At 48.8% G+C, this 15832-nt stretch overlaps 1 protein-coding gene across 6 annotated transcripts in view; it reads right to left on the bottom strand.

Annotated features, from left to right (window-relative positions):
- Nucleotides 1-6627: 6627 nt before the first annotated feature.
- The window catches only part of LOC128329640 (leukocyte receptor cluster member 9-like), a 36963-nt gene continuing 27758 nt past the window's right edge, over nt 6628-15832 (bottom strand). For 2 of the 6 annotated variants that reach the window (XM_053261178.1, XM_053261179.1), the window contains exons 2-3: nt 11933-12040; nt 6628-9701 (exon numbers count right to left, since the gene is read on the bottom strand). In XM_053261178.1, coding sequence (XP_053117153.1) covers nt 8112-9683 — 1572 coding nt within the window. In that variant the 5' untranslated portion in view covers nt 9684-9701; nt 11933-12040 and the 3' untranslated portion in view covers nt 6628-8111. Of the gene's footprint in view, nt 9761-11932; nt 12041-14458; nt 14590-15832 lie in introns of those variants that run through there. The other 4 variants (XM_053261182.1, XM_053261177.1, XM_053261176.1 and 1 more) reach the window with 4 other exon arrangements.

Below are 15832 nucleotides of genomic sequence, written 5' to 3'. Positions count from 1 at the left end.
CTGATGGGTCTGATATTCCAGGATAATCTACTGTGTGGAAGTTAACTTACTACTTATTCCTCTTTTCTAGGAGGGAGGGTAAAGGTGCTTGTCTGGAAGCTTGGCAGGAGTCACTTTACCATATGGGTGGCATCAAGACTACTCGTGGTCTGCTTGTACAAAGTTTTTGTACTGTTACCACCAGAGCTTTGTCTCCTTCCCTTTCTGGTTCCTTCTAAACTTCTGTTGCTGGTAAAGGTCTTGGCAGTGGGCACACTCCTGATGCTTGTTTGAGCTCTGCTGTTTTGTTGACCCTCATGGGAAGTGGACTTAAGTCCCAACTAGTATGGCCAAAAAACAAAACAGTAGTACAGTGTAGAGCTGGCTGGCATGAGGCAAGGATTTGGAATATACTGTATTGGGGTGCCAGAGTCATGGACCTGAACTAGGCTGCAGTTACTTAATCAGAACAAAACAAACATTGCTCCTCACCAAGAAGAGCTAACACGAACTGGAAAGCCAGTTGCAACCTTCTACTGAAACAAGGAGCTACCTGCTGGTCCCTTTCATGTATTGCATGGAATGGATTTATAATTTGAATACAGGCTTTCCAGCTCTCAAAGAGCTGTACTCTGTACAAAGTTAATACCTTATCAAAATGGACTTGGTAGTGTTTGATCAAGTTCTTTAGATGAGGATTACCATTCTCCCTCAGACGAGAATTGTATCCAAGGATCATGGGTTATCACGACCTACTGCACCAAGACAGGGTCAATCAGAAAAGAACTTCCTAGCAGGAGGGAGGGGTAACCCCCTCACCCTTCAGTTGTTTGCCCTGTCTCGCTCCAAGCAGCTGCCTTTTTCACTTTGCTCCATAGGATTGCCTTTCTATTTGTTTTTGGGGCGCTTGGATTTGTTTTCATTCTCCCTTGATTGTACTGGGCTAGTCAGGATCTCGGGGAGACGATCGTCCTAGCGCGCCTGCTCACGGTCTTTCTAGCATTCGCTGCGGCTGTTTGGAGGGCTATGGAGGCTCAACCTTCGCACTGCAAGAGGGAGGCTTCTCCCTCCCTCTCTGAGGACTCAGTGGCCCCTGCGACATGCCATGCTGAGTGGGTTGTGGCTACTTCACCTGCGCCCAATACTCAGCCCCCCAAGGCAAAGAAAGCCAAGAAGCTCTCAAAGGAGCACAAAGCGGCAGCACGCACGGACAAGCGCAATGTGCTGCAGGCGGCTGAAGAGCCCCAGCTGCCGGTAATCATCCGAGCCGAGGGGGAGTCGTGGGAGGGTCCATTCCCTGCCAACACTGCAGGAGGGAAGTTCAGTTCTTGCTGGTCGGTCGGCAGACAGGAACCCTCAGGTAGGGACACATGGGGCCTCGCTGCCGGGTGAGCCGCCCGTCAAGCATTCCTGCCTTTCCACGTTGGTTCAGGAGACAGCGCTATCCGGAGCGGTTGAGGAGGAGATTCCCCCTAGTTTTGCCGCTCTTCTCAGGCAGGTGGTAGCAGAAGAGTTCGCGAAGCTCGTTCCAGATTTGGCGCGCCAAATTCACCATTTTGGGCACGCATAAGGCGGGTACGGTTGCTGGTTCTGTGCTGCAGCCATCCACTTCTGGGCTCTCACGGGTAGAATGGGGGCCCCCTAATCTGTCCCACTGCACCCCGTGTCGCTCCACTGTCCAGGGCCTTGCCCTAGCAGCGCCAGCTCTGTTCCCTGGGGGTGGCAGGGAGTGGTCAGATGATTCTGACTCCGGCAGAGAGGAGGGGGAACTCTGGTGATGAGGAGATAATTTGCCACCATCACAAGCCCCCTATTGGCTGTTTAGGCAGGCAGATTTCCCAGTACTCCTCCATAAAGCATGCAAATCTCTGCATCTGGAGGGGCTTGTGCCTGCTCCTCAGGACACTACTGAAGGGGATTATCCAGGGTGAATGGGACCGGCCCATGGAGAGCAAGGGATCTCCACCTGGGGTCCGGTGCCTTTATACCATATCTAGGGTAGTAATGGACAAACTCCAGGTCCCTCCAGTTGACAAGGAGGTTGTGTCTCTTGTTACTGGGGCAGTTCTTCCAAGGGATGGTGATGAGGTGCTGCATAATGTGGAGGATTAGAAGTGTGACGCTTCCTTGCACCAGTCACACGAGGCCTCTACACTTTCTGTGCGGGCTTCTGTGGCCAATTCTATATTTGCTCAGGCTTCTGTCCTGTGGGTTAAGAAGCTTCTACCTCTGGTCCCGCTGGAACTAGTAGCCCTTAGGCAGGGTCTCAACAAGTTGGGCAAGGCTTCTGCTTTTATGGCTGATAGCTCCCTTGATGCCTTCCAATTGTCCGCCAGAGCCATGGCATGTGACATTACTGTTAGGCGCCACTTGTGGCTCAAGAATTGGAAAGTAGATCAAAAATCGAGGAGAAATTTAGCCAATTCTTCCTTTAAGGGGGGTAAGCTGTTCAGCGAGGCGTTAGAGCCAGTACTGATTGAGACTAAGGACAGGAAGAAGGTGATGTCTTCCTCAGTGCAGCGGCAGGATCGCAGATCATTTTCAGCTGCTTCCTCCTCCTCCTCCTCCAATTTTGGGCATAGGGGTTTACGGTCTAATTTTCGTCCCTGTCAGGGCAAACAGAACAAGTCTACCTGGTCCAGGCCCCAAGGCTTTGCCCGAGACCGTCCTCAAACAAAGTTCCAGCAGTCAGGCCAGTTTACAAAGTCTGGTTTCAAGTGTTCCACTCCACAATGACTGTTTTCCGGATCTACAGGTGGGCGTCCGGCTGGGTTTCTTTGCACAGGAGTGGTCAAGGATGTGTGCGGATGCCTGGATTTGGCGCACAGTCTCTCATGGCTACAGCCTGGAATTTCTGTCACACCCACCAGACCGCTTTCTGTCCTCCCCTCGGTCACACAATCTGCACAAGCATTCTCTGATGGTCAAAGCCATTCACCACCTGCTCAACATCAAGGCAATCGAGCGGGTTCCTCCAGAGGACATGGGGCATGGAGTCTATTCTCTTCTCTTCTTGGTGCCAAAAAAGAATGCGGAATGGAGGGCCATCCTGGATTTGAAGTTTGTCAACTGCTTCCTCAGAGGGAGGCGTTTTCAGATGGAGACCCTTCGTTCCATTCTAACGGCTCTTCAGGAAGGGGACTTCCTGTTCTCAGTAGATCTCAAGGAGGCGTATCTCCATGTCCCCATCCATCCTCTGGACAGGAAATTCTTGCGTTTCGCCTACGTGGGTGCTCATTATCAGTGCCGAGGGTGTTCACCAAGGTCATGGTGGCCCTCGTGGCACACTTGAGAACCAAAGGTTATGTGGACGACCTTTTAATAAGGTCGCCTTCTCGGCTGAAGCCCCATATGGATATCAAGGAGACCCTTGCGGTCTTGGCTGCTCACGGGTTCCTTGTGATTACCAAAAAAAGCTCTCTTATCCCCAGGATCAAGATTCAGCATCTGGGGGTGGTCATCGATTCGTCGCAGGGGACAGTTCATCTGACCAGCGAAAGAGGCAGAAGTTGTACACTGTTTGCCGCAGGCTGCTGCTTCGTCCTCAGTCAAACATTCTGAGCCTGCCTCTACTGCAGGGTCTGATGGTTTCCACAATTGGGATCGTGCCTTGGGCACGCTTCCATTCTTGACCCCTCCAGTGGCTTCTCCTACCCATTCAGGAACTGGTCGCGAACAGGTCCAGTCTCAGGGTACCCCTGAGGCCTCAGGTGCATCTTTCCCTGGAGTGGTGGACGTCCCAGGCACTTCACAAGGGGGTAAGTTTTCTGCCAGTCGACCGCGTTGTGGTCACGACCGACGCCAGGTGGCTCAAGGATGGTGATCAGAGGGGGAATGACTCCAGTCAATCAACTGGCTGGAACTCTGGGCCATTCGGTTGGCCCTTGTCCAGTTTCTTCCCGAGGTTTGTGGCCGTCATGTCCTCGTCCCCACCGACAGCACCACGGCCAAGGCACATCTCAGCTGTCGGGGGGGGGGGTGAAGTCTTGGGCGCTGATGTGCGAGGCTGAGAATCTGCTGAGTTGGGCAGAAAGGAACCTGTGTTCACTGGAGGCTGATCATGTCAGCGGGGTGGACAACACACTGGCAGACTGGTTGAGCCAGTCTCAGCTGGACCAGGGGGAATGGGTTCTGGACAATCACGTTTTCCAGGAGATTGTTCGCCGGTTCGGAGTTCCCCTGGTGGACCTGTTCGCGGTTCCAGCCAATGCCAAGGTGCCCAGATACTTCTCCAGGTATCCATCTCCGGGGGCCAGAGGGGGTGGATGCCCTGCTGTCCCCCTGGCCGCAGGGTCTGCTTTATGCCTTCCCACCTTTTGTTATTCTGTCCTGAACGGTGCGAAGGATCCATCACCAGGTCATCCTTGTGGCTCTGCACTGGCTGCGTCAGCCCTGGTTTTCAGACCTGGTTGCCCTTTCGATAGAGCCCCCTCTGCCTCTCGGGAATCGGTCCCATCTCCTTCATCAGGGTCCTGTGCTCCATCCAGACCCAGAGTGGATCAATCCTCACGCCTGGAGATTGAGCGGGACTCCCTAGTGGTCTGTGGCTACCCCTCCGCAGTTCGGGAAGCCATCATGGCATCTAGGCACCCATCCACGGTTCATGTATACCAATCAACTTGGCAGGCGTATTCTCAGTGGTGTGACTTTTCGAGGGGGAATCCATTGGCAGCTTCCATTGCACAGGTTTTGGGGGTTTTGCAGGCGGGTCTAGTTAAGGGCCTACGCCCCAATACTCTACATTGCCAGCGGTTTGCTATCACGTCCGTGCTGCAAGTTCCGGGCCTTTCCTCCATGGCCGGGCATCCTCATATACAGCAGTTTCTGAAGAGTGCGGCAGTCTTGAAGCCTCCCCCGTTCATCATTTTCCTACTTGGGATCTCAATCCGGTGCTCAGGGTCCTGTCAAAGGCCCTCTTTGAGCCACTGTGAACCGTGTCCTTGCATATCCTTACCTTAAAGGTGTTATTTTTGATAGCCATCACTTCGGCTCAACGGGTTTCCGATCTGGGCGCCATCAGTTAGGAAAGAGTTGTGTCTGGTTTTTCCGGACCACGTGGTGCTACGTACAGACCCAACCTACCTTCCTAAGGTGAACTCGGTGTTTCACAGAGCGCAGGAGCTGATGCTTCCTTCTTTTTGTCCCAGTCCCTCCTCGCCTAAGGAGAGGGACTGGCACAAATTGGATGTCCATCGTGCGATCCGCATTTATTTAAGGTGGACAAAACCTTTTAGGGTTTCGGAGTCCTTTTTTGTTTCTTTTTGTGCCTGTTCACTGGGCAGGAAGGTTTCTACTTCCTCCCTATCGCTTTGGATCTGTCAAACCATCCAGCTGGGGTATGTTATGGCAGGGGACGCTGTGCCTGAGGGCATTACTGCTTACTCTACTCGATGCGCGGCAGCCTCCACAGCTCTCTCTACCTTGTATCCCCTGGCCGATATTTGTAGTGCTGCCACCTGGGCTTCCCTCTAGACTTTTGTTAAACATTACAAAATACACGATTGGGCCTCTGCTGATGCATTTTTTGGTCGGCGTGTATTGCAACAGGTAGTTCCTTCCTAGGATCAGACCTTCTGTTTTTTCCCTCCCACAATTAGTAACAGCTTGGGTATGTCCTATGATCCTCGGATACAATCCTTGTCTGAGGGAAAATGAGTCGTTGGCACTAACCTGGTCATTCTCCTCAGACGTATGGATTGTATCCGACCCACCCGATTGTGTGTCTGATCTTGTTCCCTGCTTCTTGTCCTCCTTCCACTGTACCCTATATTTCCGTGGGGTGGTGTTTTCCTCCTCTGGATTGTGGTCTTCTCGAGGGGGTGATTCAGTGTTAGGTTCAGAGCATGGGTTCTACTAGTTTACTGATCTGTTTTGAGGAAATTGTTATCTGTGTTTGTTTTTCCTGGCTGTGTGGGTACGTTGCCCTCTTTCCTTGTTCTACAGTGGTTTTTCCGCTGTATTTTCTGGAGCATCGAAGCACTGTTTTATCAACTGAAGGGTGAGGGGGTTGTCCCTCCCTCCTGCTTGGAAGATCTTTTCTGATTGGCCCTGTCTCTGAGCAGTAGTTCGTTATAACCCATGATCCTCTGATACAATCCATACGTCTGAGGAGAATGACCATTCAGGTGAGTGCCAATGACTCATTCTTCCCCCCAGTGTGAAGATTGATCTCTTACCACCACACAGAATTTTTATTGCGGTGGGGAATAATTGTTCACATGGATAAAATCATAATCCTAGGATTAAAAAGGTGACCTTTACATCACAACAGAGCAAACCCTCACATTGGCTAATTCTTCCCCATTCCATTCCCATCTATTACTGGTGTCTGAGAGCCAATGTTCATAGTTTTGTTCAGATTTGTTCCTCCGGTCTGTGACACTAAAGTTGAAGAATCTAGCGGCACACCACATACAGACATGGATGGTGACAGCAATGTGCAAAAGAGTGTAATGTGTCTTCTGTTCTGCTGAACTATAGAAGATGCCCCATCCATTGGGGGTAGGGGCAAGACACCAGTTGAAGTGTTGGAACAGCAGACCTCCCAAGGTTGTAAGTATCCCTGCCAAAATATTTAGCAGCAGCTGGTGGGGAATTCTTGCTTACCCACTATGGACAGCTGGTTGCCATCAAAAGTTTTCACTGAAATCAGTGCCACTTATAAGTGGATTTTATTTATTTGATTGATTGATTTATATACCACATTCCAAAATGGCTCAGGGCAGTTTACAGTTAAAACAAACCACTAAAACAGTAAAGATCTAAAACAAATTAAAAACAATATAACAACTAACAATTTAAAAACATTTTTAAATAACACTTAAACCATTACTGTAATTAAACCCCCCAAAATCAGGTTTTAAATTTTAAAATAAACCAGATTTTAAAAAACCCCAAATTTAGGATGCTGAGTAAGCTTGGGTGAAGAGATGGGTTTTCAGGTGTTTTTTTGAAAATTCCCAGAGATGGGGAGGATCGTATCTCAGCAGGGAGCACATTCCACAATCTCGGAGCAGCGACCGAGAAGGCCCGTCTCTGTGTAGCCACCAAACGAGTCGGCGGCAACTGGAGACGGATCTCTTCAGATGACCTCAATGGGCGGTGGGGCTTGTAATGAAGAACACGCTCTCCTAGATACCCAGGGCCTAAGTCGTTTATGGCTTTGTAAGTTAAAACTAGCACTTTGTATTTTGCCCAGAAACCTATTGGCAGTCAGTGTAACTCCATCAGTAAAGGAGTAACATGTAGGCATGTGCCCGAAACGTTTCGGAGGCCATTGTGAAGGCCCCTGTTTCCCCATCTTCAGATGAACCCAAACACATTGCAGCAACTTCAACCCAATTCCCAAACAGCTAAAACTAATTAAAGAGAAGCCCTCTAGCCCTTGCCCTCGTTCTCCCCCCAAGGGGCAACCCCCTTTGGTGTCGCCCCGCCAGTGGCGGGCCCGCCACCACAAGCAGCCTCCTATAAAGCCCAAGACTGAGCAGATGACCCGAGGAAGAGCTGTCACTCAGGGGCTGGTCCTAGTCCTGCAGTCACTCCCCACAGATGTTACCTACATCTCCCCACAGATGTTTTCAAGCATCGTCAACCCTTTTTATTTTAAATGGGCCTGCTTGCTGAGTCTAGACCACTCTGCATTGGAAAGCCTTAGTCACATCATAAAATTAGGCTCTGCATGTCAGCTAAGCCACTTTCTGCCTTTGTCCAAAGTCTCTTGAGTTGTTAGAACTTGTGAATGATAGCACTGACCCAGAGCCAAAAAGACTTGGTATCCTGGGTTTTGGCTTCTTTCTGTAGTTGGACCCATTTTTAAATATACCCCTTTGCTTCTTTCAACAGATGTGTCACTCTGAGAGGGGATCTAACCCACTACTTCCCTCCGCTAAAATATGTATACTGAATGTCTTCTGGAGATCTCTGTGCAGCATAGCTATCCCAGTGTGTCTTCCACAGTTTAAGTCAATTTGAGGTAGAGGAAATAGTCAACCACCCAGCCTTTGCTTCTGCTGCTCACAAAAATGCTACATGTGTGTATTTGAGCTTCCAATCCCCTGATCCTCAGTGTAGATATCAGCTGCAGTCATGGACACAGAGAAGTACCCTGGACACTGGTTGGTACCAATTCCTCCTTAGTATAAATCTAATTTCACTAGGGTGGTGTAAAAACCACTAGTCCCTCTACCTTGCCCTGTCTCACACAAGCACAGCGCCTCCACCGCCTGTGTTCCTAAATCCTCAATAGGGGGAATCCATGTGGAAGATGCCGGTAGTTGTGGCCCTGTCTTCCCTGGTGGGATCTTCACCATGGTCAAGTGAAACTTCTCTTTGCCTGGAGCACAAATCACTTGTAAGTCTTTTTTGCTAAAGGCATTCTCCAAAGTTTGTGCCAGTGTCTCCAGCTCTGGCATGGATGCTGGAGACATGTAAAGCACATGTGCATGGAAAGTCTCTACCCCCTGGAAGGAGAGAAGCAAGGCTGGTGGTAACAGGCATTGGCTGTTGGCCTGCAACTCCCGAAGAGCTGTGATGGCTTTGTAGATCTCTGCTGGGGAATTTAAGCGAAGCAGGCAAAGTGTGAGGTGAAGACTAGCCAAGGGCACACAGAATTCAGCTAAGTCAGGGCAAACCTTGCATAGGGCCCCTTGAATAGTCTTCACGGCTTCTCTGATCTCTAGGCCCGTGACCTGGATGGCTATGAAATGGGTGGGGCGCTGCTTGGGACATGGAAAGGATCCCCTGTCTCGCCTTTCTGAAACTAGGGTTTCACCCTCCTCTTCCTCCAAATAACCATTTCCCTTTTTGACAATGAGAGTGTATTTGGACCCTCCTCCTTTGAATGCGTGTCCACCCCTGACTGAGTTGATCACCTCTCCTCCAGGATCCTGGCTCACTACACCTTCATCCAAGACAGTGTGTGTGACTCCAACAGAATTCAAATTGCCCATTGGTTCCACAAGCTCTCCTACCATTGCCTGCCCACCAGTTCCTATGTCTAACAACTTCTCTCTTTCTCTGGTTGAGCCAATGTTGTCTACCTCTCCTGTGTACTCAGCTTTCCCTGGTCCTTCCAGTGATTTTCCTCCATCTTGATTTGAAGTATGGTTGTGAACCTTTTCCTCAGTGGCCTTAGCTGCTTCCTTTTTCATTACCTCCAGGATGGTTCTCCCACTTCCTGTAGACCCAAAAATATCATCTGTGCGGCTGGCTTTATCCCATACGATACGATCCCTGAATTTAAAATACTGGATCCGGTGTTTGGGGATAGCCAGCACCCCAGGCCCAATGGAAGCTAAATCCTCCCATGAGAAAGCAGTAAAAGGCTCTTCCACAATCCCCAAGAATCGGTCAAGGTATCCAATGGAAAAGTATTCAGTTGGCACCTGTGCATCCCAGAGGAGGCGAGAGATAACATCATCTGCTGTTTTCATTGGGGGCTTCTTGCCTGATGGCAGAAGTGGGGAAGGATGGTGGGTGTGTCTGTGATCTTTTAAATGCTGGGTGCCACCAACATCACCAGAGTGATAGTTCCGGCAGCGGGCACCAAAGCGGCAGCGTCCTTCCAGGGAAAATTGGCATGGAGGGTTGATCTCAGCAGTTGAGTGCTTGGTTGCAATTGTCTCAGGGGCTGTCCATTGTTCCATGGGGATATCTGAAAGGAGGGCTGTGAGGTTACTGGCAGGGGAGAGGACTGATTCAGACATGGCTAAATGGTGATCACTCTGTGGGAGAAACAATTAGAATTGGAAGTTTACTCACATCCGTTTCTCATGTGCTTATCCTGGGACGGGAGAGAGAGAGAATGGGAATGATGTTATTAGGATAACATGGACCATGGTCAGGGAAGAGCATTCTGGGGATGTTCTGGCCCTGAAGCTGGTTAAGGAAGACAAAGTTATGTGGTACTGAAGAATGGGAATGATGAATCAGAAACAGACTTGTAAAAGAACATTCTCCAGCATTATTTAGCACAAGAAATATTTCAGAGAATTATTCTACCCATCCTATTAAATGTATAGGAGAATATTCTTTTACAAGTCTAGTCAGAAAGTTCCCCAGTTCTTGAACCCAATGGGAGCACTGAGGAAAGCATCTGTGTTTCTCTCTCTGCCACAGTCCCAATTCTATAATATGAAGGTAACAATACTGACCAATTTTTACAGCGTTGTAGGAACGATTGTTGAGCTAGTATGTTTAAAGTATACTGAGCACTTGAGAAATTTATACCTAGTAATTTATGATTGATACTGTAAGTGGTAGCAATGGGCAGCCAATAGTAAATGATCCCATCTCTACACAAATCTCCGATTGTATTTTCAGTAGCCTGAGGCCTGGAACGGACTTGCAAACTCTGACTGAAGCCATTCCTGGGAAACGTTCCCTTCAATATTTTTCACAATATCCACTAACATTTTTAGGATTGCTTTCAAAAGTCACCTGAACATTGATGATTCGTGGAGACTCCAGCCTAGTCCTGGTTGGTTGGAAATCCTACTTGGAGATGGGCAAAGTCCTCTGGCCAAGCCTCCTCTCTCCTACAAAAACTCTTTGATGGGCACAGAAAAGGTCCCAAAATAGGAGCAAGCATTACCCAACACATTCGCCAGCCTTTTAAGTGAACGGATTCTGTAGGTCAGTAGTCTTCAAATCTTTTAGACCTGGGACACACTTCTAACCTCAACCTCCAACACAAAACCTAGTTTTATTGGCTGTCATGCTATGCTGTAGGGCTGCTGAGCCACTTCCACAGATTTCCCCGTTGGGGCAACGGTCCATTTTGTGTAGCCCCAATGCTGCTTTTTAAGGTTAGTGTACAGTGCAACATTATGGGCACACAATGCTGTGCTGGATGTCAGCCAACATACAAGTCCATTTTCTCTCTGCCTTTCCCCTCAGGACATATCTACAGTGCAGAGAAACTGATTTAACAGTTATTTCTTCTCTCAACGGAAGCCTGGAATTGTTGTGTAAGGATGAGGGGGCAGAGATCTTGAACTGAGAATTCTCAGCACCTGCACCAAACTAGACTTCCCAAGATTTTGATTAGGTGGGGAGAAGCGGGGTCATTAAACTTGTAGCTAACTATGTGTAGTGATGCCATACCTCTTCTGTTTCTACGTCTACTTTTCTTTTCTTTTTTTAATGGTAGTACCACTCGTGTGTCCCACTTTGTTAGCTGCAATTCATAGGTGAGTCTTTCCCCACCAACGGAATACCAATGATGCAGGTAAACACAATTTAGGATCTTAAGCAAGTCAGCCTTCTCTTCCTGCTCCTTCCTTACCAGTTATTGACTGCTAACTAATCTACTTCTCTCCATACACTCTCTATGTCTCCTACCCATTTGATCCAGACTACTCATTTGCACAAAAGGCCCATATAATTCTGTATCTAGTTGGCTAGATACTCATGCTAGATCCTAGGGTTGCTAATCTTCCAGGGCTGGCCTGGAAGCTCCAGAAATCGGCTTGAATCTCCAAGTGACTATTGAAAGCAGTCTTGGAGATTTTAATGCCTTGATATTGTGAAAAATATTGGTGGTGGAGAACTTATGGGAAGAGAGCTGGTCTTGTGGTAGCAAGCATGACTTGTCCCCTTAAGCTAAGCAGGATCCACCCTGGTTGCATACAAAAGGGAGACTAGAAGTGTGAGCGCTGCAAGATATTCCCCTCAGGGGATGGAGGCACTCTGGGAAAAGCATCTAAGCTCCAAGTTCCTTCCCTGACTTCTCCAAGATAGGGCTGAGAGAGATTCCTGCCTGCAACCTTGGAGAAGCAGCTGCCAGTCTGTGTAGACAATACTGAGCAAGATGGACCTATGGTCTGACTCAGTATAAGACAGCTTCCTATGTTCCTCCAAGAATAGTTTCTGCCAGCATTGGCAGAAGTATCGATCTAGCATGCTTGTTGAAACCGAATAGGATGCAGAAACAGAAGTTAGTAAAATCTCTTACCTTGCCCCCTTCCAGGTCTGGTTATGTCACTCTTTTTGTCGCTCTATCGTCACGCCCAGGGTCCAGAGCTCACCTCCACGCCTTGTTGTGTCCACTGAACTCTTCTTCCTGGAGAGAAGGGAAGGCAGTTTACAAATGACCTGAAGAGCATTGTGGGATATCAAATAATTGCAACCATTCCCAGCCAGCAGAGGGCGAAAACTCCCCAGTTTTGCTCCTCAGAGGCAACATCGAGAAAATACTTTAGATAGAATACTTTAGGCATGACAAGCACAGCACTCATATGCACACACTTCCTCTCCTTAACCAGGATTTCATTTGCCCCATGTAGGAGGTCGTAGTAGAATGGCAGGTGCCCCCGAGCATGGACAGAGTGCCTTTTCCTCAACACTGAGTAATTCCAGTCAGTCTCATCTCACCCCCTTCAGGGATTACAGGGAAAGGCTTGAGCAGAAGGTTTTGTTCCCCAACAACCATAGACTGGGGATAAACTGCTTTCCAAACATAACAAACCACTCTTTTAGCCAGTCTGTAGAGGATAATAGAGCCAGGGCTGTCCTTAGAGAGCTGGGGCGGTTGTCCTGCCTTAAGGACAGCCCCACACATAGTACATGCGCCAAAGTAGGCATGTCCCACTGTTTTCAGGGCTGGCCTTGGTTACTGAACCTTCTAAAGTAGAAAAGGCTGGACCGATGCCACCACCCACTAGATCTTTCCTGGAATTTCCCCCCCCTATATATATATATATATATATATATATATATATATAAAACTCTGCTCTGTACACACACGCACACCCTCACCCTCCCTCCTTGTAGGCGGGGGAAATTGCATTTCCTCCTGAGGGATTCTCCTGATGGCAGCTTTTTCTCCTTGCTGCTTATAAATGGGTGGACACTTCTGCTTGTTTCACTTGTTGAGTGTGAGGGGAAAGGTTTGCAACATGGTTGGATAACGGGCCAGATGCCTTTGCTTTTGAGTGCCTTTTTCTTAGGTATGTTAGAAGCGTTATGAAGACCATGACTTGGCTAAAAAAAATTCATGAGAGGAGTCAAGGGCTGGTGTGGAGCTTCTGGGTTTTATTAAAAGGCTCCCTACCTTTTGCCCATAAGTTGAATGCTGGCCCTTGGTGGAAAAACCAAAGAGAAAGGACACAGTTGCACTCTCAGACTTTGTCATACCAGGGGTCTAGGGCTGGAACAAGCCCATTAAGGCCATTTTGTTGCCTGAGGCGAAGGGAAATATTACCCCTGCTGCTCTGCAGGTGGGCACACTCAGCAGTGGTAGCAGGGGCATTTCCTGGCTCAAGTTGGGTCAAGATGAAGAGGTGTGTGATGTCCCAGCAGGGTGAGGAAGGGTGGTGGCAGTGGATAGCAGCATCCCCCTCCTCACACCTGATTCTGAGGCAACTTTCTCACCCTGCCTCATGGAGGCAGGGGCAAGAAGGGAACTGTCTGAGAACAATCTATATCTATCTATAGCTTAGGCGTACCTTTCGCTAATCCCATGCGTGGCAGCTCTTGCGAGAGTTCGCAAGCAGCTGCCCGGATAGCGACAGGGAGGAGGGAGAAAGCAATCATGGTGGGCGGGGGGGAGGAGGAGGTGGCGGCACAGCCAGCCAGCCAAAGAAGACAGCAGGTGGGAAGAAGAAGATGGCCGGCGAGGTGGGGGAGAAGAAGGTGTGGGCGGGCAAAAAAGCGGCAGTGGGGAGAAAGTGGTAGCAGTGAACTAGAGGTGCAGATGTTCTGTGCCCAGCCCAGCTAGTTTTCTAATTAATTCTGCTGCCTGGGTACCTGCCTGTACTGCCTAAATTTGCTTTCCTTCCCACATGGTACCTCCTAAATATGCCAGGCCAGGCCGGCCTCACCCAACTCAAGGTCAGTGTTGCCTGGCATAGACAGGAGATGTGAGGTGCTCTGACACACAAGCCATTGTGGTGCGGTTGGCTAAAGTATCAGCTAGGACAGGGGAGATCTGGGTTCAAGTCCCAGGGATTGCCAACTACCAACCCTCCCAGAATGGCTTGAAGTCTCCATGAATCAGTATCAACCTCCAGCTGACTATTTAAAACAGTCCTGGAGAGATGAGTGACTTGATATTGTGGAAAATATTGGGAGAAATATTGCAGGGGAAATACATGAGCAGGAACAGCTTCAGTCAGAGTTGGCAACACAGCCTCTCTTCCTGAAACTCACTAGGTGATTTCATAGGAAGCTGCCGTATACTGAGTCAGACCATTGATCTATCTAGTATTGTCTTCACAGACTGGCAGCGGCTTCTCCAAGGTTGCAGGCATGAGTCTCTCTCAGCCTTATCTTGGAGATGCCAGGGAGGGAATTTCGAACCTAGATGCTTTTCCCAGAGCGGCTCCATCCCCTAAGGGAAATATCTTACAGTGCTGCTCACACATCAAGCCATATGCAACCAGCGCAGACCCTGCTTAGCTAAGGGGGACAAGTCATGCTTGCAATCACAAGACCAGCTCTCCAGAGACAGCCTATTTCTCTCTCTCTCCACCCCATTTACCTCACAGAGTTGCTGCTGTGAGGGGAAGAACTGTATACACACCAATCTGAACTAGTGGGACAAAAATGATATGATGCCTCTGACTGGCTTCCTGGTGTCGTTGGGCTAGAGTGGCACCATCTTGTCTCTGATAGAGTTCCTTGCTTATTATTTAAGGAATCCTATCAGAAACAAGATGGCGTCACTCTAGCCAAACAGCACCAGGAAGCCTGTCAGGGGCATAGCCACAATGGAAAAGAGGTTGAGGCATGTGTCTCCCACTCATGCCTCTCTGAAGAAAGTGGCAGGGACAGGAGGGGACCATCTTCATTTTTTGTGCCAGGAACAACTCCAGACTTGCTCTGAAGCCTGTGTCTGAGGGGCATACTCAGCACTGCAAGACCAGTGGACTTGGGACCTGGTGAGGAGAATTCTGATCAAAATTTACTATTCTTAAATATATTACTTGTGCCCAGGGAATTTAGCCTGCCTTAAAAGCTGTAAATGAACATTTGTTGGTGAAGAGGGAATTCAAATCCGTATTGGTGCTGCTAAGAGCTGGCCCTTATTTTGGATTTAATAAGGAATTTTAATAAGGAATGAGTTATGAGGAATCCTCCTGTCTCCTAGGTGTTTAGGGCTCTACCCCCTTGAAGAACCCAGCCCGATGGGAGATACAGGAGGAGATCCGATGAAGGGTAATAGTTAGGGAGCTATGATGCTCCTGGGTGGGTGGTGTAGTAGCTAGAGTGCTGGACTAGGACCGGGGAGACCCGAGTTCAAATCCCCATTCAGCCATGATACTAGCTGGGTGACTCTGGGCCAGTCACTTCTCTCTCAGTCTAACCTACTTCACAGGGTTGTTGTGAGGAGAAACTTAAGTATGTAGTACACCACTCTGGGCTCCTTGGAGGAAGAGTGGGATATAAAATGTAAAAAATAAAAATAAAATAAATTTTCTTTAGCTGCTAGGCACTTGAACAAGGGAAAAATCCCCCATGTTTTAGAAAACCTTCCAATGAAGTGGGTTTGAGGCACATCTAGGGCAGCCATGTCCCCCGGAATTTAGGGTAGCCCCTGGATTTTTGCTCCTCCGCCGGGCTGCTAAATTCCACCCGGACTTACACGGTTTAGATGCGCTGCCCGGATTGCCCGGATTTGACACTGGATCTGATCACATTAGAAGGCAGAGAAGGAGGGAAAAGTATACAAATCTGTCCAATAAATAAAATGCAAACTGGTTGCCACAGAATTTGCATAATATGCAAATTAGGCCACCCAGATTTGGTAAGCTTGAATATGGCAACCTTGATGGAGACTGATACCTCAACGCTGCAGACTGTTCAGAAGACTGCGTCAAAATCCCTGCAGCAAACACATTTGGGGAGCATTCTC

The sequence above is a fragment of the Hemicordylus capensis genome, chromosome 6, assembly GCF_027244095.1.
Source record: "Hemicordylus capensis ecotype Gifberg chromosome 6, rHemCap1.1.pri, whole genome shotgun sequence".
Taxonomy (NCBI): Eukaryota; Metazoa; Chordata; class Lepidosauria; order Squamata; family Cordylidae; genus Hemicordylus; species Hemicordylus capensis.
This window is presented reverse-complemented; position numbering and strand designations above follow the sequence as displayed.